Source organism: Protomyctophum bolini (genome assembly GCF_963924005.1).
Source record: "Protomyctophum bolini genome assembly, chromosome: 2".
In the NCBI taxonomy this organism is placed as follows: Eukaryota; Metazoa; Chordata; class Actinopteri; order Myctophiformes; family Myctophidae; genus Protomyctophum; species Protomyctophum bolini.
In genome coordinates, this window is record NC_137863.1 from 15,430,965 (window position 1) to 15,454,454 (window position 23,490).

At 42.3% G+C, this 23,490-nt stretch overlaps 2 protein-coding genes across 5 annotated transcripts in view; one reads left to right on the plus strand and one right to left on the minus strand.

Moving 5' to 3' along the window:
- anks1ab (ankyrin repeat and sterile alpha motif domain containing 1Ab) overlaps positions 1-11,376 on the plus strand; it is a 62,406-nt gene extending 51,030 nt beyond the window's left edge. The window contains exons 12-14 of the mRNA XM_080773239.1: positions 6,750-6,929; positions 10,270-10,367; positions 10,601-11,376. Coding sequence (XP_080629365.1) covers positions 6,750-6,929; positions 10,270-10,367; positions 10,601-10,667 — 345 coding nt within the window. The 3' untranslated portion in view covers positions 10,668-11,376. The remainder of the gene's footprint in view (positions 1-6,749; positions 6,930-10,269; positions 10,368-10,600) is intronic.
- LOC308322058 (T-complex protein 11-like protein 1) lies at positions 10,391-22,646 on the minus strand. Of its 4 annotated transcripts, none has more exons than XM_080773255.1 (10): positions 22,351-22,646; positions 21,394-21,465; positions 20,567-20,699; positions 20,324-20,444; positions 19,851-20,083; positions 19,389-19,525; positions 18,978-19,180; positions 18,110-18,291; positions 17,177-17,349; positions 10,391-16,540 (listed from the first exon to the last, which is right to left on the minus strand). In XM_080773255.1, exons 2-10 carry the CDS (start codon positions 21,461-21,463, stop codon positions 16,308-16,310), a joined length of 1,485 nt encoding a protein of 494 aa, XP_080629381.1. In that variant the 5' UTR covers positions 21,464-21,465; positions 22,351-22,646; the 3' UTR covers positions 10,391-16,307. The 4 variants fall into 4 exon arrangements, with proteins under 4 accessions (XP_080629381.1, XP_080629380.1, XP_080629379.1 ...); XM_080773254.1 differs by having other exon boundaries at positions 21,394-21,478; XM_080773253.1 differs by lacking the exon at positions 22,351-22,646 and adding an exon at positions 21,608-21,780.
- Between the last annotated feature and the right edge of the window lie 844 nt (positions 22,647-23,490).

Consider the following 23,490-nt stretch of genomic DNA (forward strand, 5'->3'; position numbering starts at 1 on the left):
ATATGACCCTCTACCATATTACCGAATTCCGTGGAAAACGACTGTGAAAAATGGCGGAATCCATAGGAATAAAAAATAAAGGGGAACCATAAAAATGTGTCCGTGACACACAAATAGGTCCCGAGTCCTGACCCAGTGTTTGTGGAACCAGTGCTCTACACCAGTGGTTCCCCTCACAGTACCACCCCCTCCCCCCGGGGTTCTGACCCAGTGTTTGTGGAACCAGTGCTCTACACCAGTGGTTCCCCTCACATTACCACTCCCTCCCCCCGGGGTTCTGACCCAGTGTTTGTGGAACCAGTGCTCTACACCAGTGGTTCCCCTCACAGTACCACTCCCTCCCCCCGGGGTTCTGACCCAGTGTTTGTGGAACCAGTGCTCTACACCAGTGGTTCCCCTCACAGTACCACCCCCTCCCCCCGGGGTTCTGACCCAGTGTTTGTGGAACCAGTGCTCTACACCAGTGGTTCCCCTCACAGTACCACTCCCTCCCCCCGGGGTTCTTCATCCTTTAGCGATGCCCAGAAAGACCAAACAAAAGTAAAAGTAAAAACCTAGACGAGAGTAAACTGAACAGAACGTTACAAGAAACATCCTATGGACAGGAATCTTCCTGATTGGTTCATTGAATCAGTTATATTGAAATTCAACTCATGTTCACAGTGAAGGTCAATGTTGCACTCCGGCCTTCTGCAGAGGGAACATTGCTCATCTCTTTAGTAACACTTAACAGACACCAATGCATTTCTTTGAGGACATGTTTCTAAAGGCCATCAGACAATGCTATATTTCACTGAATAAGAATGAGAGCAGCCTGCACTGAGTGTTCCGTATGATCAAATAAAAATCTTGCTATTCTGGTGTCCATACGTATTCACACCCCAGCCAAAGCCTTGGGGTAGAAATGCCTATAATACTGTATAGACCAAATGATTCATTATAGGATATCTTGGAAGCACAAAAGAACGAAGGGCAAATAAAATAGCTTAAAGGATTATTAAAGTGAGGTCCATTAAAGAAGTAATTCAAATGCTGGTACTGATTTTGCTAAGCCAAGCTCTGTGGGATAAAGCAGTCCAACGTCCGGAATATTAATAGCAAAGATAGACTCTTTTCACAGCCGATAAAGGCTCTGTTCAGACTGCAGGCAAAGCCAATTTGTTTCTCAACAATCTTCAGGACTGGCTGTACACACTGTTCTTTGGAAGTGATCAGAGGAGATGAGTACAAAGAAACCAGTGCCAAACAACAAAACAGCAATCGATGGAAGATGGAGATCTATTATCTCACCCTTCATGCAATTCCTTTAGTCACAGACGGTACAGAAGGGGCTATTTTTGTCCTACACAAACATTAAATTCCCATTGACAATGAATGGAGAATTTTACATCATAGTGTCTGAGCAAATAGGCATAGTGTCTATTTTACGTAATGATGATGTACGATGATACACACGTGTGATTTTTTATCTAAGTTTAATTTTCTGATGGAAGTCAATGGAGCTTTTTGAGATGACTAACATCATCAATGTAACGTTATTGATATGAGCAAATGACATCATCGATATAATAAATGATCAAACCTGTGTGCGATGCATGTGCCATCACTGTCGCTAAGGGTCCATATGGTTCTTAACCCATTCAGGCCTGACGTCGAAATAAAAAAAAACGTTCTGAAACTAAATATACCTATTCAAAGATTTGTGCCGCATTTTTACGATTTTTCTAAAATAGCAGACCTACAAGTTCTACAAGCTATGAGCTTGTAGATCTGCTATTTTTCAATAGCTAACGTATAACAAAATGGGTTAAAGTGTAATGTCACTTATTTTGCTTTAACACTGAAAAAAAAAATGATGAACTGAGAGAAAAATGAACATGTCTTATAAAATTAAACAAATTGCCTGTAAATGAGCTTATAATGGCAATATATACAAGTTAGAAAAAAATTAATCTTGATGAAAAACAAAAACAGGTATGTTTAAAGAACATTGGTAGTAAAAGTATATCCATAAAAAAGAGGGATGTCATTAAGGGAGTAAGGGAGGTGGTCAAATGGAGTTGTTTTGGAGTTGTGAACTGTTAAATGCCCGGATGCAAACTGTAACCCAGATGAAACCATAGAGAACCTGCTAGTGGACTGTCAGAGGTCAAGAGATGTATGGGGAATGCCACAGATCGGTTTTTAACATTAACGTTACTTATATAATGCAGTATTGTATGGAGTCTTTGATGAAAAACATGTCTGCTATGGAACAAGACTTTTATTGGGCTGTGGTTTGCACTGTGGTCAATAAGATCTGGAACACCAGGAGTGATCAGGAGGGCCATCTCTGGAGAGGTGGTCTTCATACAAATAGTAACTGAACTGAAAAGACAGAGAACCCTGGACTCAAGACAGAAAAACTGATACCAACACTCTGTGTGTGTATTGCAATTCCTTACTACTATACTGCCAAACTCAATGTAATAGGAGTGCCATGAATAATTTCAGGACACACACTCTTACACCAAATGGTAGGGCTGTAACGATTACAAATATAAGTTTATGATTAAGTGTCACACATAATTGGGTGCTTGGACATCACGCAGGCGTCACGCATCACTAACATGTCCTACACATACAAGACAAAGGAAGTGTCCCTCTCTCACACAGCAGTCATCAGTGCTGCTGTACGGTACCTTCTCTATGGGGCCGAGACATGGACACACAGGACAAGGGCCCTGGATGGAGTCAGTCTGCACAAGAATGTACTAACTAGGTGTCACATGGACGGACCACACCAGAAATGTGAACCTCAGTCTACTCTACAGGGACCTACAGTATACCAGGGGTCGGGTCACAGACAGACAGAGACAGAGAGAGAGAAGGATGAGGCTACATGCAGAGAGAGAGAGAGAGGCCTACATTGACAGAGGTGTTGACACAAGCCAGTGTCATATGAACCAACCAGAGAGAGAGCGAGAGCAAGAAAAGAAAGAAAGAAAGAAAGAAATAATTATGGCCACGGCGGGCCATGAGGAATTGACCAGTACATAGAGATAAGTTTTACCATCAAGCCAGTCATTAAACAATAGCCGTCACAACACATTCTTCAACACACCCACAACACAGCAGCCGCACACTTAGTAACAATAACTAACTATCTATACTAACTATAGTGTAGATGAACATCAGTCTTAAATGATGGCGGTCGTCATGTGAAAGCCCAAAACCTCTAGCTTGAACTTAAAAGGCTAATTGAAGTGGCCAAGATCCACATGATAATACTATTCTCTGTTACAACAACTCAGTTTGTTCAGTGGCAAACACAACACAACACAGACTGCAGCATCCACCCAATCCCAGAGCAGACACAACACAGACTGCAGCATCCACCCAATCCCAGAGCAGACACAACACAGACTGCAGCATCCACCCAATCCCAGAGCAGACACAACACAGACTGCAGCATCCACCCAATCCCAGAGCAGACACAACACATACTGCAGCATCCACCACCCTGGGCAAGACCTAAGCTGAAAAGACTATCAGCGGATGTTGCAGGATTTTAGCGGAAGTTAAATAGTTGATGCTTTACAAATCAGTTTACATTCTCTGCGAATGAAACAAGTGTTGTGATTGGTCGGGAAAATATCGTATCCGGGGGAAATACATTTGACGGCTGTTCCGTAGGATAGAACCGCCGATAGCTTCTCTGCCTTAGGTTGTGACCAGGCTTTTCTTTTCGCAGATAAGTAAGCCTGGGACCGAGGCTAAGCATCCACCCAATCCCAGAGCAGACACAACACAGACTGCAGCATCCACCCAATCCCAGAGCAGACACAACACAGACTGCAGCATCCACCCAATCCCAGAGCAGACACAACACAGACTGCAGCATCCACGAAATCCCAGAGCAGACACAACACAGACTGCAGCGTCCAATCCCAGAGCAGAAACACAACACAACACAGACTGCAGCATCCAATCCCAGAGACACAAACAGTCACTGACTGAACATGTTTCATTAATTGCCACCCAATCATTGCGTCCTAAAATCACAGCAACAGCTTGCAGTGTACACACAGCTTAATTTTCTTACAACACAAGCAGCAGCAGCAAAGATGGGGAAAAGGGTTCGTACCTTGAGCTGTCTTCTACTTCAGTTGTAGAAGAAGGGATGGCGGCCAGCAGGGTCAAAGTTTGGAACCCACCAATGGATAGAGAGAGATAGAGCAGTCCTCTTTTAGTTCGTCCTTAGATGAGCCCTCCAGCGGGGTCTCCAGTCCTCTCCATCCTCCATACATCCCGACTGTGGCGTCTGTGGCTCAGGAGGTAGAGCAGGTCCTTGGGCAAAATTGCTCCCGATGTGCAGGTTGGTACCTTGCATGGCTTCCGCCGCAATCAGTGTATGAATGTGTGTGTGTGTGTGTGTGTGTGTGTGTGTGTGTGTGAGAGAATGTAATGCATATGTAAAGCGCCTTGGATAAAGGCGCTATATAAATGGCACCGTTTACCATTTAATCCCAGTGTCAATGGCACCGACCAGGCTCATTCTCCTCCTCCTGGAGGCCATCTTCTCTCACCCACTCTCGGTATCACTCCATACAGATGCATGTTGGTAACGTGTTCAATTCATCCTGGTTGATGTTTAGCACTGCACGTAGCATTCTGGTGTAGCACAGTGGGGCCAGGGACGATAGAGCAGGCTTCAGGGTCCAGCATTCAGAGCTATAGGAGAGCGGACATCATGAATGGTAAATGGTGCATTTATATAGCGCCTTTATCCAAGGCGCCTTACATAGATTGTGCATTACTGTACATTCACCCATTCACACATACATTCATACACAGATGGTGGCGGAAACCATGCAAGGCACCAACCTGCACATCAGGAGCCATTAGGGGTTCATAAATCATAAATAATAATAACTTGAATTTATATAGCACCTTAAAAAAACAAGGACACTTTACATGAATATACTATGAATATAGTAGAGTATATTTTTTACATTGTATGGTTTTATTACTGTAAATTGTTTGACATTGACTTACATTTGCACATAGCTTGTATAAATGCCTATTCTCATACTTTAGTGTGACAGTCTTGTATGAAGAAGTATAGGGCATTAAGCCCATTTTGGGGCGGGAACCCCTTTTGGTGTTTTAAACATTATGCTATACTTTAGCTATTGAAAAATAGCAGATCTACAAGCTCATAGCGCGCTATGAACTTGTAGGTCTGCTATTTTTGAAAAAATAGTGAAAATTTGCCTCAAATCTTTGAATATATATTCTTTCAGAGTTTCAGTTCAAATATTTGCTTCTGGGGGGTCCCTGGAACAACATATTTTCAATGGGGGTCGGTGGCATATTACATATCATTTTTGGGGTCCTTGACATGAAATATTGAGAACCACTGATATAGAAACATGAGGTTTTTCAGAAAAAAATATTTTCTTTAAATTTCAGGCCTAAATGGGGATATGATATTTCTGCCTAACAGCAAACAAACAATATTATTCACTTCACAGGCACAGCACACAAACAATGCTTTATATCCTGACTAGTTCTTTCATTTTACTTTTTGTAAATATAATTAGTGACATGACATTACACACAAACAAACAATTCACCTCTATTAACCATGAATGCTAAAGCAGCTAATTAACTGTAGGTAGTAGCTAGGTAAGCTAACGCACCTGGTCTCTTGGGGAATGGACTCCCTTTTTTTCCAAGGACGATAATTAAACTTCTCCTCCTGCTGTCACCGTCATGTCTCTGGGCAGTTTCCACTCCCTGACAACACTGACAACTCTCCTCAACTTCCATGAGGTGGAAGTTGGTACGTTTTAACTTGTTTATTTATTTCACTGTTTTACTAACAAACACGAAGGAGTTTGAAGCCCACCACACACCGGCTGCGACTGTCTGCGGCGCGGCGCGTTGCCGCGCGTCGGCGCGCGGCGCCGCCTGTGTTCTATCGGCGCGCCGGGCGGCGCGGCGCGGCTCCGCGCGGCTCCGCGCGGCGGACGGAGCCGGTGTGCGTTAGGTTCATTGAAAATAATGGAGGCGGCTGTGTGCGCCGCGCATTTTTAGCTGCAACCCCCTCAAAGACTCCCGGATCCCCACTTTGAGAACCACTGGTCAATGCTTTACAACAAATTGATCGATTGTGCAACTGCAAAGCACAGACAAATAGATTCAGAGAGAAAACAAAAGGCTGGAATAACAGAAACACCAGAAGCTGCAGACCTTCTGCGATAGTCAATCAAACACAAACCGCTCGACCCAACAGCGGCAAAAACAATTGCTTTAGAATTTGTTTTTTACATTTCTCCTATTCCATTTATCCTACCCATTGTTGTTCTCCCTCCCTCTGTTTGCCTCCCCAACTGCAAGGCACATGGAAAAGAATCACACGTGTCGCGTGTGAACGGTGAAGTGAGGGGCGCTCTTATCATCGTACATCATCATGATGTAAAATAGACACTAACTATGCTTATTTGCTCAGACACTATGACGTAAAATTCTCCATTCATTTTAATAGGAATTGTTAAAGTCCTTTTTTAAGTCCTTTCAGTTCTTGAGTGATTCCCACAACCCTCTACTGTATATTGCCAAAAATGGCATACGAAAACCCATTCAGGCTTGACCCTTAATAATATAATAATAATAACATCAATCTCCAGTACACATAATAGTCTGTTTTACATTCAATACACTGCTTTCACTGACCTTATTGTTTTTTCTCTATATCTACACAGACCCAGACCTATGAGATCATCTTAACACTGGGACAGGCATTTGAGGTGGCCTATCAGCTGGCTATGCAGTCCAGAGCCAGACACTTTGTCCCGCCCTCAACTCTGAGCTCAGAGGTGATTGAGACAAAAACCAGCCGACCTGTGTCTCAGTCCTACAGTAGCATGAGGAGATCAACACCAGTGAGTACCACCCACACAAATACACGTCTGGTCCGGAGACCACTAGGGGTCCACTCCAAATTGACTCAGGGGTCATCGTCGCCATGTTGGCTTGTGGTGGACTGTGGACATGTTTTGTCCAAATATTTTTTTTTGCCAAGGACATACAAAATTAGTAGACAAAGATATGACCAGACAGACATAAAGAAGAGTCTAAATGACCATAGCAGGTCTGTAACTCTCAGAGTTATGGGGTTCCTTGCAAATAAAACGTTTAAGAAGTGTAGTAAATAAGTGTCGAACATATTCTGGAGAAAACCTGGAAAGTTGGCATGCAGTAATTGGGTATTATGATGAAAATGTAAAATAATAAAATCTAAAATGTGCCACGGACAAGACCAAGTCTTTGCCACAGACAGTCTTTGCCACAGACAGTCTTTGCCACGGTCCGTGTACGAACTTATTGATGACCCCTGATTAAAGGACCTCACGCATTTGTAACTCTGTGAGTCTACAAATGCAAATATTTTAAATCTTTGGGACCTCAATCTACCCTGTAAATATTCTCAGGGTTAATTTAACTCTTGAGAGCATACAAATGGGTTGAGAACGTTGAGAACCAGTGATCCTATAGAATTGACCTTTCCATTCAGAGCAGAGTTGTGCCTCCGTGCGAAACATGAGAGAATTATTTTATTTCATACAGAAGGATGGTCTTCCTGCTTTCGTTGTCGCACCTCCAACGGTGCCATGGCGGACTATGCATGGCAGGGGCGTCCTCTTCCCTGAGCCAAGCCCATGCCTGACCGCATACCAATCGATGATTGATTTGTCAATACTAAGACATGTAGGTTATGCTAGTGTCACTGTGTCCCCTAAGAAAGCTGCGGTGAACAAAGAAGTAGGGATTATCTGTGCTAACCATCCTATGAAAAAAAAACATGATGAAACATGGTGCTGCGCGCACAGTCGTGTGTGTGTGTGTGTGTGTGTGTGTGTGTGTGTGTGTGTGTGCATATTTGAGAGGGTTTTTGTGAAGATGTGTGTGTGCTTGTATGTGCCGCTGCATACTTTATTCTGAAGGTGCCCTCTTCGGCTCAAATTAGACTAGAGGAATGTCAGTGTGCCTCCATACTCCATAGCCACATCAGGAACACAGACAAACCTGTGACTGACGTTCCCTCTGCCACCTACAAAGGAAGCTTTGCTGTGTGCAGCGGTGAAAGTGATGACTCATTATTTCTCTACCAATCTTGTCTAGTCCCCCCCCCCCTGCTCCCCAAACTCTGAGTCACGCAGTCCATTTTTTTGTTTCTCTCCTGTGGGGCATACAGTATGCGAGGCATGATTAATACATAGCATTATTTCTTGCTCACAGTCAGGGGTGTATGATTTCCTCTGGGACACTTCATGGGAGTGCTTGTCTCCCTCCTGCAGGGGCCATGTGTATCCTATATTTGCTCAGCGTTGACTGAGTACGTTACGTAAATGTTTACGTATCATCCCCCTAGACTAGAGCTACGCATTGATGTATTGACCTCGTGGGCTGCATATAATGAGCACTCAGTGATCACTGTCACCTGAAAGAACTGCACCGTTGGGCAGCACACACTGCTGAGAAGCATGCTCCTGCGGGCCTAACAAATCACTCTGCTTTACTTTACTATCAGCCCATAAAGATAATATATGGAGTAATCACTGAGATGCATAATGATGAGGAAACAGTCGTAAAAACTCTTATCAGCAATTCTCTTCCTTTTTTGGGGGGGGTTTATGTACTTGAAATGTGTCATAGACCATAATGTGACAAATTACAAATGATACCAACGTGTTTCTTAATCTCCCAATGTTTCTCACCTCCCAATGTATGAATGAATGAACCATTGTAAATCGCTTTGAGCACTTCGAAAAGCACTATAAAAATGCAATTAATTATTATTGTAAAAAAACAAAACAAAAGAACATTTACTGTAACAGAGTAGTCCTATCTGAATACCATAAGCCCAATATATCCCTTGGCCAGGAGGAATTCCTATTTTAGCTTGGTTTAAAAACAGATGGTTACATTGGGGGCTCGTCCGGGATCAGGCTTCTCTTGTGGGTGGGGGTGAAGCGCAGAAACCTAATAAAGCCTAATATCTCCCTTAGCCAAGGGGGATGAGTGGTGGATGTTTGTTTTCCCCCTTATAAATATTTAGACTTCTTTATTTTCCATTTGGTGCACTTTAATACTCTGTCCCTCTTCTCTTGCTCCCCCCTTTTTAACATTTCTTTATTCTTGTCTTCTTGGTCCTCCTGCTTTCCAGGGTGGCCCTCCGCTAGAATGCCGCTGCTGTCACTGTCACACGTGTACTACCCACCGTCCCTCCTTCCTCCCGTTGCACTCTGTTAGCCCTGGAGTCCAGGTCCTTCTATTTCCTTTCCTCTATTCATCCCTCCATCGTTCACGCATCTGTTCACGCCACCACTACCCCCCTTCTCCCTTCCTTTTTTTGCTCTGGTGTGCTGCAGTGCACTTTATCTCCCAGTTTTGTTGCCCTGAATATTTTGAACACAAAAAGTACTCCACGTTCCTGTTCCTTTCTCATTTCGCATCTTCATCTTACACGTTTTTTAGACATTACTACAGTAGCTCTGTTTTTATGTGATTATGTGGTTTTTCAGGAAAGAGCGGGTCTCTTTGTGACTTCCATTACTTGAAGTGCTTGGTTAATTGCAGGTGTTAATTTTGTAGCAGTCATTATTATAAATTATGGTAGTTGGTTGAAGTGGTTTCTGTAAGTTGTTTTCTCCTCTAAAGCTTCTGGAATTTTAATATTGGAGTTACTTTCTCTAATGTTTTCTTTAATAAACACAGATTTCCATGAACAGGTTATGGTGAAGATCAGAAATATTTTAACAGGCCATCTAGAAACTTGCTCATTCTAATTAATATGTTTATGATGTATACAATATACAAGGATGATGCATTACAAATCCTGTAACTGAATGATGTTAATCTTACATGTAGCCCTGCAGGCGATTGTTAGTGGTCTCATATTTCGGCAATGGCATATTGGCAAGACCTATCCGTGTTAGAGTGCCATCACTCTATTTGAACCTGGCTTCAGCTTGTTCGCTGTTTGTTACTCATGTGCACTCCGCCCCTCTAGTGGACCTACTTGTCAGACGTCATAACCCATGCTGGTGGATTTGAGCCCTGCTTGTCTGTGACGCTACCATGAATCGCTGGACTGTACCTCTGATCCACATGCACGTGTGTGAGCCGAGGCCATGTCAGTGCGGCCGTCACGGCACCTAACGCTGCCTCCACCAGTCTCACGTCCTCCCTCTCGACCCTTCCCCCCTTCCCCCTCGGCAGATGGATCCCCTGGAGATGGACGCAGACATGCAGTCCCTGGGCAGCACCACATGGCTCTTGGACCACCGGGACTCCAACAGGCGCCCCGCCAGCACCAAGTACGAGACCACCATATTCTGATAACTGATACCTGCGTCCCGTCTCGCCCCTTGCGCCCACCCCACCCCCCCCACCCGTTTCCTCTCTGCCCCATCTGCAGCAACATCCTGCCCTGTGGTCTCTACCTATACCTTCTCCCCACACTCTCTCTCTCTCTCTCTCTCTCTGTGCCACTCTCATACATACACGTGAGACCTGTGCCTTCTCACTGTGATGGTATCGCATTCTGCAGGGCTGCCAACTTCCCCTGCCCACTCGTTTTCCCCCGTCGACCTACGCCGACCTTCCACCTGCCATGACAGCCTCCTCCCTGGCTCTCCCTCCCTCCCCCCAACCACCACCACCACCACAACCCCCTTCTCTCCTGTTGCTGCTGCAGTTGATGGCAGCCTGGAATGGATGGTCCTGGATTGTACTCTACTTTTTTCCACGTCCTCTCAACCAATCTGCCTCCTCTTCCTCCTCTGACCGACATCTTGCGTCTGCATCCTAATCCCCCAGCCCCCCTCCTCCCAGCATTAGCCTCCTCATCTTTGAAGAGGTGCTGTTTTATTACACTACTATTTTCACACAATTTTGAAAACCAATCCCCCCCAGGCCTAATGAATCAGTGTAGTTTGACTAATGGCTAGGTTGACAATGTGAACTAATCTTGAGACTTTGTTACAATCCATCATGTATTGCTGAAGGGGCCAAAACTGTGAATGGGCCCACAAAAAAAAAAGCCAAGAGTTAATTCCCCAGCCTATCCAGTTACACCTTATGGATTCTGGTCCGTATCTAAAATGTATGAAGAATTTCTCCCTTATCTTCTCTTAACTCCCTGGATCATTTCATAACACTTATTTTGCCCCAAAGACAGTTAATTTGTTTCCCTTTTCCCATCTGTAGCTTGTCCTGTCTTACCAGGCATCTACCACTGTGAGGCACTATGAGGAGACTGATTTGCTAGCAAGGGATGCAAGATGGAGATTTACCCAGTGGAAAGACAAAAGCAGCAACGTACAGCTTTTCTACACATTTGTACAATAATCATGTGATGGATCGCTCATCAATCTTTCACTGATGTCTACAATGTCAAATCGGACCAAGTACTGAGCCCTGTGTGGCCCCTGTAAACACACACACACACACACACACACACACACACACACACACACACACACTCACACTCACACACAGTCACACACACACGCGCGCGTGCGCGCACAAAAGGCACACACACACACACACACACACACACACACACACACACACACACACACACACACACACACGCACGCACGGACACAGGAGGACACATTTTGCTACACTTTAAGGACAGTAGCCTTATTACCTGTCCGGTTACCTATAATCAGCTGAGCTTCCCTCAGATACCAAACCACGGTTCCCACCCTCCACAACTGCACGTCTCCCTCCTTGCTTTTGAAAAGACTCGACAGGACTTCTGAATTCCAGAATTTGGATGCGGAAGGAGAGGCGTTTCTATGATGGTACAGTTTTGTCCACGAAGACGATGTAGCCTCTTACTCAGTCTGGCCTTTGTTGTACTGCCCCTGTGCCTCTCAGCATCCATGGTAGCACTGAGAGTCTGCAGCTGTCAAATGCAGAACATACTGTGTTAAAAAAAAACATGGCACTATCCCTTTTAATGACTGCTTTTTCTTTCTTATGGTGCAAAATGCAAATAGGACACCGTAACGTAATTCAATTTGTAATGGATTTTTGATAGGCAGGGGTTTAGTGAAACACTTTGTTAAGAAGAGTAGGCTATGTTTAAAAAAAAAAAGGATCATGAAGGATCGTGATGCAATTGCAAATGAAAGAAACAATACCACCAACAAGTAAGTGTATAGAGCATAGTGGTATTGGGTTTACATTAAGCCTGAGTTGTACTTGGTTGCATGCCGTGTCGCACACTGAATATAGAAGTTCTACAAGCTCACAACACGTTGTGAGCTTGTAGATTAGGTATTTTTGGTACGCGTCACAGGCGCTAAACTAAGCATAAAACACCCTTTAGACTATTTTTGTCATCCACATGTAATATCCCCAACGTGATTTAATTTTATTACGTGTTAGTCAGCCAAAGCACAAAGTGCTACACATGTCCCAACATAGCATCTTAATATCATGATTACACGGGTAGCTATCCATGTCGTCTTACATCAATTCAACATTAGGTAAAGCTAGTGGAAAGTGTGTCATTTGGGAAATGAAGAGCAGTGGAAAGCGAGTAATTCCCTGTGTTTGAGGAGCCACATCTAAATGTTGCTGGGCACCACATCCATGGAAAATGGATTTGACATGCTGAAATTCTGACACCATTTTTGTTTTATTATGCACTGTGACTCAATGCTCTTCGTGCGGGTCTGCACACACAGCCCTGTGGGTTCCCCCTCGTCTGCACTACTGCCTACTGTGCGTGCTGTATGCCTTGTTTCCTTGTCTTGTCCTCATGAGGGACCGTTACATCACTGTCCTCATTGTTATGTGTGTGTGCTGCAGGAGTAGTGAGGTATTGCATTGATCCCCTCTCCAGAAGACAGTGTTTGTTGAATACAGGTCTCTCTGCAGACCGACTGGGAGGCATTGGCTGGCCTGTGTGTGTGGTGCTTATGGCGCTATGTTCTGACCGTTATCCGTCAGCTTCCACTGACCGATGCATGACGTGGCAGTTGACGTGTGTGTTTTTGTACTCTGATGCACTTGGCCTTGTTGCAGTCTCTGTCTGTACTGTAGCAGTGTCTTGTTTCGTTTCACCCAATATACCATTTGCTTTTTTAAATTTTGTTATGTTCTCCTCTCTTCGTTTCCACGCCACAGCAACTCCACTCATCCATCCATGTATCCACCGTCGTCATTTCTCAGGCATTTAGTAATTTGATGTTTGTTCTGTGTGTGTATGTCGCCAAGACACTTTCAACCTGCTCTAGTATGTATGGATGCATAAATATAAAAGCATTACATTTTTGATGAGCAGAAGCTTTATAAAGCGAACACAAGTTGTTGGTGGCATGATATGGCTGTGCATGTTCTGGTCTTTTTAACATCAGTGTTTCTCCTGTGTAGCTCACTCCAACCTTCAAGTTTCCGGATACCAAGCTGTGAGTTGAAGGGGAGCAGCCGATGTGAGTGCGTTTGCGTGTGTGTAAAAGTAGCAAGGGGGCAGACGAGTGGGAAGACATAGAAAGAAAGGAGAGAAAATAAGAAGAGGTAAGCGCTGTGTGAAGTGCTCGGAGACAAACAGAACTACCTTTGCCAATTAGATCTCACGCTATATGTAGCACCATTTTCTCCCTACACTGACCCGATATGAATCCCAACACACAAGAAGGTAACCCGCTTAGCATTGGCTAGGTAGGGCCTGTCTCTCACTCCTGTCTTGAGAAAGGTCAGTCAGAAAGGTCAGGTCTATTTAATGCCCTCCTTGTGACTGTCTGATCTTGTCAATGTAGGTACTGTAATGCATAGAGACACATTAGAGCATTATAGAGAGCATTTATATTGATTCAGGTCTATTGGAGATATTGTTACTGTGAGAAAATATTAAGGGTATACAGAAATGTAATTAAAATGTAGAGAAAAAAACTGTACCAGCATACAATGCTTTGCCCATGTTTGTGGACAGAGTATGGTTTGTCAATGATAATGTGATACTGTTTAAAATTTCAAAGCAATATATAAATGAAATTAAATAATATATGGGAAAAAAGAAGAATCATTTTCAAGTATCATTTGCTTTCTTTACAGAGTAATTGATCAAGACATACAACACAACATGAATCACAAGACCATTAATGTACAGTATACTATATATTTGGTTAATATTCAAAAGTGTGGCACTTTTTATGATAAGTGCTTATGCTTAGGTTATACATGCTCATTCTTAAACAAATCTCACGTCATGATATAAGATTACAAAAATAAAGACAATAAAGGAAGAAAAATATAACATCAATTCTCACTCTAATTACGGTATTTACAGTATTATTATTTTTACAGGGAATTTTCACAATGTCTTTGGTACGTTGCTTTTTCCTGAGGACAATGACTCCCGGTGTGGTTGTGAACTGAAACTGACCAAATAATCTCCCAGCCTGTGGAGCTTTGTGTTTGTCATCATGTGACATAATGCAGTGATTCTCAACCTGTGGGCCTCCAAATAATTGGCAAAACACACTTTAACGATAATATAACAAAAAAAAAAAAGAAAGTATGGTATTTTATGATGCTCTTAGTTACTTCGATCCTATCTATTGAGTGATCATTAAAATAAACGTGTCCTGAAAATGCATGGCATGGCCACAGAGGTTTCAAAGTGGGCTCTGAGCCTCTGATACAGAAACAGTTGAGAACCATTGACGTAATGTCACTTTCACATTTGGTCCAGGGTCTTGCTGCAAGCAGGAATGAATGCCAGTAACCAGCACTGATAGAGGTTTAACCTTGATAGTAGGGTGCAACTAATCAAGTTGAGCAAATTATATATATATAATTATATATATATTAAAATAATTAAAAAAAAATAACATTTTATAAATGCATGTATTAGTTGAAAACTTTTAACAGACCCACAAGCTCACAACGTGGAGTGATGCGACGTGTTGTGAGTTTGTAGATCATCTATTTTAACTAGCCATAATCGATGGCTGCAGCCCTACTTGATAGTCAAAGCAAATTGGACAAATGGACACGGCCATCATTGCAAATGTTTTTTGGCCTTTAGGTTATTACAAAATAATGCAGCATCAACAAGGTTAAAGTTCTGCAAGTGCTGATGTTTTTACCCACTAAAGGCAATGCACCTGCAGGGTTTTTGTTGACACACTGAGTGTGCGAAACATTAGGAACAAACTGTATCTGGGAAAGAGTCTGAAGCCAAATGATTTGTCATACAACAGTGTCACATGCCAAAGATTGCAGATGTACAAGCTCACAACACATCGCGGAGGTGACACATTGTGAACTTGTAGATCTGCTATTTTTGGCATGTGACCATAGTACAACAGAGCATAAATTAAGCATAACCCTATTGACCAGAGAGGGGATTTTAATCCACTTCATTCATGCAGAGATATTCTATTTAAAGTTGGATTATAAATGGGGAGCGTAACACAATCAGCAGGATGTTCCTAATGTTTTGCACACTCAGTGAGTAACATTGTCAATTCTAAGAAAAACAGTAAATGTGCCGACCTCATCCATGATTTCATTTTGAGGTTTTTCTGGTAAGCATTCCATTCCTGTCTGTACGCAAATTACAAAATGACAATTACAACCACAGAGGGAAAAGAAAAAGAAACACAGATGGACTGAACACAAATCTGCAAAACAGAAAACAGCACACAAATTCGATACATTTCTGAAAATCCAATTTCCAAAGTAATGCCTTCGAATGAAGAACCAGTACATTTTACATCATAAAGCTCCAGGCTTCTGCTTTGCATTTGTTTACATTCATAATTAAACACAGCAGAATTTGTGCACTTGTACTAGTTCTTATGTAACATTTGCATTCCCACATTATTTGAATTGCAACTGTAAGTGTGTGTGCAGTAAAAGCTACAAAATGGAGTACACTACTACTTGTTGTCTTTTTAAGGATGTCTTTTGTGGAGTTTGTCTTTGAGTATGGCATCCCAATATTGAGATTAATGCTCAAGCATTGTATTTACATGCTATTTAGTTAACATAATTTGAATCTAATTTAAAGTTGTTTTTTTTACACAATACGATTTTCACCATTACTGATGTTATGATTGATAGCAAAAAAAGAAACCCACTTTTTTCTGGTGTATACATTCAGGTTACAAATGATAATACATTCTCATACTGGCCATAATATTTAAAATCATACAGTATATAAAACAAAGATCTTGGAAATGCTTTAAATGCCAGCTTATGAAGGTGACCGTGATCTATGAGCTGAGCTGAGCCTAGCGCGAGTCATCCCCTGCCTCCGCCTCTCCCGCTGGGAACAGAATTTTCCTGAGGATGGGGGCATAGAAGGGGCCGAAGACTGAGCGGTTGAAATGGACCAGTTGCCCGAAGGCCGCCCCCAGCTGGGCGAGCTCAGCGCTCAGCAGCCGCAGGCAGGCAGGCGGCCCTGGAGTCCTTTGAGTGGGTCCGCCCCGCAGCATGGCCTGGAGGTAGCCCTGTACTCTCTCTCCTGCGGTGTGGAGTCAAACAAAGATGCCAGCACTCAGCAGAGTCAGCACACATTACAACTAGGACCAACGCTACAGTATGTAGGCCAGGCATATTTAGAGCACGGTTTCCCAAACAGTGGATCGAGTAATTTTCGTTTCCTACATCTGTTTTCTAAAGAATTTCACTAGTTTGGGTCGCGGGGAGACATCAAATTTCTCTTTTGGGTCTCCTGTGCCCATATTATTATATGGGTCTTTGACCACGGGCCAACATCTGACAATATTTTGAGCCAGCGACCCCCATAAAAGATTTCTGTATTTATTAATTTTTTTTCAAAATTGTTCCAAATCGGACTTTTTCAAGATAAAAGAAAAGCAGAGGTACACACTTGCATTGCGACCTGTTGCAAGCTTGTAGATGTGGTTAACTAATTTAGCTCTGGATCCCATGGAACCCCGTCAAGGATCGCTGGGGGTCCCCGGACCCCACTTTGAGAACCATTGATATAAAGAACACATTGTACTTTCGAGAGTTAAATATCACTTGTCATATTCACACAGCTATAAAGTGTTGGGATTCTTACAGAATGCCATACTGTCAGTGTACATGAAGGAGTTATGTGTTTGGCATTCCCACTCTTCAGCTGAGAACTGACCTATAAGTGAGCGAACAGGATTATTTGGCTTCCACAGGTCTGCTATTTGACCCCTCAGTAAATCCTGGTGGTCCTGAGGCAGGTCAGCTCCATCATGGGCGGTCAGTGCCTCCTTCACCTGTGCCAGTACTTGCTCTGAGAGTCCCAGCAGTGCACCCTTCAGGTCAAAGTCCCTGTAGCGCCAGAGAGAGCCATTGCTTGATCATGCATCTTTGGCTTGTAAATATTATTATCTGTCCTGTCTTAACCCATTTTAGGCGGGAACCACTTTTGGTGTTAGCATTACGTTATGCTTTAGCTATTTTTGAAAAATCGAACATAGAAACATAGCATTTTCAGAAAACTGTCAGGATGTATAAGACATTTTTAGAATCTGATCTCAGGTCATAATGGGTTAATAGAAATAAATTATTAAAACAGAGAAATGCCCTGCTTGTCACTATATTTTCCTGTAAGGGGTTAGGGGTTAGGTTTCAAATGTCATGGGCACACAAATCAGTCAAGAATCAATCAAGATTATTAGTCTGTCTTTCATATGAAAGGATGTTTTAGTTTAAATTCTCTACAAATGCAATGATAAATAGATTTAGACTTTTTGCTCATACATTTTGTGTATTCTTTAGTATTTTCTATTTGTATTGTAATTATTTAAAGTGATTGAAATGATAGTGGAATTGAACTGGGAACCCCTGGAGGTCCCCAGACACCACTTAGATAATCACTGGCCTATGACCGTACCTAGGTCTTAAATCACAAGTTGTTGTTCCACATTATCACCAAATCATGATGTAGCTTCTCCCGAACTGGAAGGAATGAGGTTAGCTGAATCCACTTAATGGATCCTGTCCCCTGTCCCTTTCAGTGCTTTCCATTCCCATACATTACCTGTCCCCAGTGACAGCCAGTGCACACATCACAATATTCTCTTCTTACCTGCTGTGACAGCCCTCCAGCAGGGCAACGGTGGTCTGCTTGAGTTTACCTACAAACCCGTGCAGAGAAAAGAGAGCTCCACCGCAATGAGTGCTGGTCAGCAGTAGCACTGCCGCCTCCAGAACCAGCCTATTGAGGGTCTGCCCCAGGGTGTCCAAGCGTGCGCGATCCATCAGCAAGGTCTGTGATGGGACCATAAATGATAGATAAACAACTTATAACAACAATGTTTATAAATGTGACTATAATGCATTATAGGCCCAACCTTAAAGTAAAGTGTTACCTAGTAGTTGTAATGTGCTGTTCCACTGAGTTTATAAGTTGAAAGAGAGCCAAAAATACACGCACATGCAAAACTAGTTTGGGGGCTGGACCAAAAACAGTAAAAGTATAAGAATAAGTCCACACATCAATTGATACTCCCACAATCATGTTTACTAGCTGTAACGTTTCAAGCCAACCAGGCTCTTCTTCAGACCACTGAGTTTATAAAGCATATGGCCAGCACTTGTGAATTATATTATATTAGTTATAATACTTCATAAACCTCGTTATAAAGTTGTTAAGCCTAATTATACAATTTATAACAAATGTTATAAATGTATAAATCTAGTTATAACGCATTATATACCCAACCTTAATATAAAGTCTTACCAAAATGGGTTCTGTACTGTTTCTGCATATATAATTGTGCTTTTGAAATACTGACATTGAACATAGTTATTATTACACTGGGTTTGAGGCAGCCATTACAACTATCCATGTGACGCGACTCGTCTCTCTGGATAAAATACCACTCTGCCAGATATTTACACCACCGCTCCTGAATGGCCTGTACCTGTGAATGAAAGTCTTGCCCACAACTAACCTCAGGATACTTGTGGTCCTGTGGATCCCAGCGGAGAAGGTGCAGATAGGCCCGGGTGAGGACTGCAGTGGGGCTGACTGGACCAGGCTGGCTGGGAACATTGGTGGGGGCTTCGTCTGGAACCAATTCAAATGGAGATCTGGCAACCGATACCTCTTCTTGTGCTGCTATCTGCAGCCAAGCAGTGGTATTATCCAGAGAGCCTGCAGAGACACAAAGTCAATCTGTAGACTAAAGAAGAATTTGTCTTACTGTAATAACATTGGCAGAGAACATAACACTCAGTATTCACCCACAGCATTAAATCAGTCAACAGATGAGAGGATGGAATATTAAAGCCACATAGCCTTTTCTTTAAAGTGTATATCTATGGTGCAGGAGGTGCATCAGCATAACATCGGAATCCCTCACCTGGCTGCTTGTCCAGAATCTGCTGGAATTTGGCTCTCTCGTACTGAACAGCCTGCTGGAGGAGATGAGGCCTCAGGCTCTGGACTGTGAAGTTTACCATATCCGTCTTCATCAGCCCCAGGACACTGAATATTTCCCTGAGTGAAAGGTGACAAAAAAGGCCACTTTTATACACGTCTTGTTATCACTGATTAGGCCTATATGAATTAACTATGCTCACATTTACATTGTATACATTTTATCAAGCTCTATGTCAATAGGTAATTAAGCTGAAACGGCTGTTAAATCCCACTACAGCTGGGCATGCTGATTGAAGAGTTGTCCTTTTCCACAAGGGAACACGTTATTGGTATGACAGTAAATCCTCAAAAACTCCCCCTTTGTTTTCCTCTCTGACCAAAACCCCAGAGCATTTCAGGGTTCTTATGGCCCTCAACAGGTTAGGTCTCAGAAATGTCTCACCTGAAGAGCTCCACAGGGTCAGCTCTGAGCTGAGTGAGCTCCCTTAATGCCCTGATCTCCGGGTCCCTGACTGGAGCACACAAGGAACCCATGGTGTTGACGATGTATGCCGCCAGTCTGCGGAGATCCAATGCACCGTGATCAGCTTCCTGACGGATCAGTTCGAGGTCCAGAACCTCATCAAACTGAGACCTCAGTCTCACATGGCCCGGTAAGAGCAGAGCCTGCAGTGCCTAATATAAATCATGAGACCACGTTCAATGTTAATGGAATTATAGAACTGAGCAAAACGGCATAGAAAGAACATTACTGTCCACACAAACTAACTTAATCGTTATACAATTAAGAAGGACACGAATACAGGGTCAACATTTCGTTTCCACATTGTTTTTGTGGTTCTTGTGGATGTGCTGATGTGTTTACACAACCACCTTGACTGTACCGGCTACAGTACTATCATGTTAAATACTCACAGTCTTGACCTCCTGGAGCAGAATGATGGCATGGCTGTAGTCTATAGGAATGCTGGATAGCTGCTCTCTAAGACAGTCCCAAAATGCACGGTGCACTATCTCTGTGATTTTTCCTTCCAAGCTATATAAGGAGGGAGCATTGGTTTAGGAAGAAGGAAAAACAGCAAACACCACCATTTACATTAATTGTACTTTTTCAATTGAAAAGAAGGTTAAACACGTGTGGTTAGTGGTTTATCTTGCCTGTCTTTCGGAGGGTTGTTAGGTTTGAAGTGGAAGTCCCTGTTCACTACTATCTCGTGCGCAAGACTCAGGTTGGAAACACAGTTCTCCAGTTGTATCCTATCTGATAAAGAGGCACTTTGAGGTGGGCTTCCTACAGAGACAGAAATATAAAAAGGATTTTGAGCTTCTTGAGGCCTATGAGCAAGTTGAGCACTATTACACACACACACACACACACACACACACACACACACACGCACACGCACACACACAGTATCGTAAGTTTAAAGATGGAGAACCACAATTTTTGTATTTTTTCCAGTTTTTCATGTGTCTATGAGGTGACAGTACTTCGTTAGACAGACACCATGGAGTCCTTTTTATGTGCAATGATGTATTCCCTTTGTATTTAGGGTTTCTTCCTGGAGGCTAAACCCTTGATAGTCAAACATGCCAATGGAAGAAAAAAAAAACAGTAATACACACACTATCAGCCCCTCCCCCTTTATCATACAACTACAGATGTGGGTGTTCAGGTGGATCACATCACCCACCAGGCATACTTAATGAACTACATGGTGGGGGTCAACATACAAACGACATTTAACAAATACTGTACACAGATTATTCCTCCTTATATAACAATAAGACCTGATGATCATGTTTTAGGGTGGAAAAAACCTTGCACTCCATCTTTAAGTAGACCTGTCGTTTTTCATGGTTTTCGACGATTAAAAACTGATGAAAATCATAAGAAACAATTGACATATATTACATTAATGTTAATATGTCGTTATAACATAGTTATATGGCCTACCATATTTAAGGTCCATTTATTAGCCTACCTGTTGGAGAGTCAAGTTTCTCCAGATGTGGCACGTCAGTGTGCGTGTCTTCGTCTGTGTTATTTGGCATTGCTGCAAGAGGAGACTTTAATTGGAAGATTAAAAAATTACCTGGCAGTATAACGCATAAAACAAATAACGTATCATTTATAACAATATTGGAAAAAAAATTGTAATTTCTAGATCACAGTCACACTTAGGTTAAAATACATACCTGCTGTTGTTTCAAGTAATGGTCATGCGAATGTAGGACTACCGTATATTGCAAAGTAGCCCCAACACCACGTAATAGTAGGCTACGCTTAGCTATTAATGTCAGATATATATCGCACTCAGTCAGCAGCACTGAGCAAAAAACAGCTGCTTGTACAGTAACACCACACCACACACCGTGTCTTGCAACTTCTGTCTATATTAACGTCAGCGCTGAAGTTTAAAAGAGGACCAAACCATTACACGTTTGTGAAGGGGCGGACGTTTAAAATCAGACGTTTAAAACTACTCCAGTAGTTACAACTAACTCGCTCGATTTAATCACACCCACACCTATTTCTAAATGTGACGAAGCGGATCATCGGATGTGAATCTGAATGTGTATGTGTATGCAGTTTTTTTTAACTGTACGAGAAGTAGGCCTATTTCAGTGCCATGTGGTACAGTCCATGATACTCAAATCAAAACATAACAGAGGGCGTCAGCGTCACCAACAAACACTACTGTAATAGCCTAGTGCATGCCATGCGTGTTACGTACAGTTCAGTGTGAATGATCTGTCCACTGGTTCTCTGATCCGTTTCTATTTTGATCTAAAGCAACTTTCATTAGACTAGAACATATAAGAATATATTAAAAATAAGCTAGAACGTTTGTTCAGGAGATGGGACAAAGACTACATTATATTTGCAACTCTGTTGAACTCGACTCGTAATTTCGTAAACGTTTAATAATATTGCTTACAAAGAAAAGCGGGGTTGGTTGTTGTCAATGTCAGTCACGCCACGGTCGGGCATCGTCTATTGGGGTCCAGTGTTGCAGGATAATAGGAACACTGAACGATCTGTCGACAGTACACAACGGGAAGCTTCCTTGTTCCTCTGCCGACCAGAAGGGACCGAGACCACTGAGACCAGTCATAATAATATTTTCATTTGTGAAAGCTGCCTGTAACTGTAAATACTGGAATAGCTAACCTACTAGGTGGAAAGCCTGGTGAGGTTTTACTAATAAGTAGATGTTCTTAGAATTATAATCACATTATGCGCACACACAGGAAACGGACCAAATCGTGAATCGGGTTAATTTTATCACTGAAAAAAATGTTGTGTAACAAGTCATTTCTTTGATAAATAGGCCTACAGTCATTTGAGCAGTCTCATAAAAAACGAAAAACTCATCACAGCCACAAAACTTTTTTTTTCTCAATAAAAAAAACTTTCCTTGAGTCATATTTCACCCATTCTTGAGATAAGGGACAAAACTTTTTTCAAACTGGATTTTTTTTTTTTTTAAGATACATTCAAATCAAATAGATGTATTTGTAGACACAGGTCTCAACTACCAATCTTGAGAAGGAACAGGTTTTTCGCATAACATTTCTTTCTAAAATGGGACATTTATGCACTTAATACCTGATTCATGTCAACTCCGTCAGACACACTAAAATCCCTTTTAATTTAATTTTATCATTTCAACAATAATATAAAGTCCTCAGTTATCTTATAATGGCTTTCAGTAATCAAGTTAAGTAATACAAATCTTTTAATATTATTTTGTTCCAATATCACACTATTGTGAAATATCCAATTTCTCAAAACCGTCATTTCAACCTTTATTTTCAATATTATAACATGAAAACCATGTAAAAAAAAAAAAAAATCATCATTACGTATCATTTCAGTTGGTGTTTCAATACATAAGCACAAAAGATTTGACAGCGAATTTTCTATTTCTTTGGAAATTAACAAAAACATCACGGGACGAACGTCTGACGGAGTTGACGAACATCTGACGGAGTTGACAAGTTTAAATGATTTAGGTTCTAGACCACCTAGGATCTTGATTCTGGTGACTAATCCCACATTTTCAAGGATGAGGAAT

Excerpts from the sequence above, each read along its gene's own strand:
- LOC308322058 (XM_080773255.1), bottom strand. The coding sequence starts at position 21,463 with ATGCCAAATAACACAGACGAAGACACGCACACTGACGTGCCACATCTG. Across the intron at positions 19,526-19,850 it reads GACCCTGTGGAGCTCTTCAG|GGAAATATTCAGTGTCCTGG; the intron begins GTGAGACATTTC and ends CCTTTCACTCAG. Across the intron at positions 18,292-18,977 it reads AGGACCACAAGTATCCTGAG|ACCTTGCTGATGGATCGCGC; the intron begins GTTAGTTGTGGG and ends GTCCCATCACAG.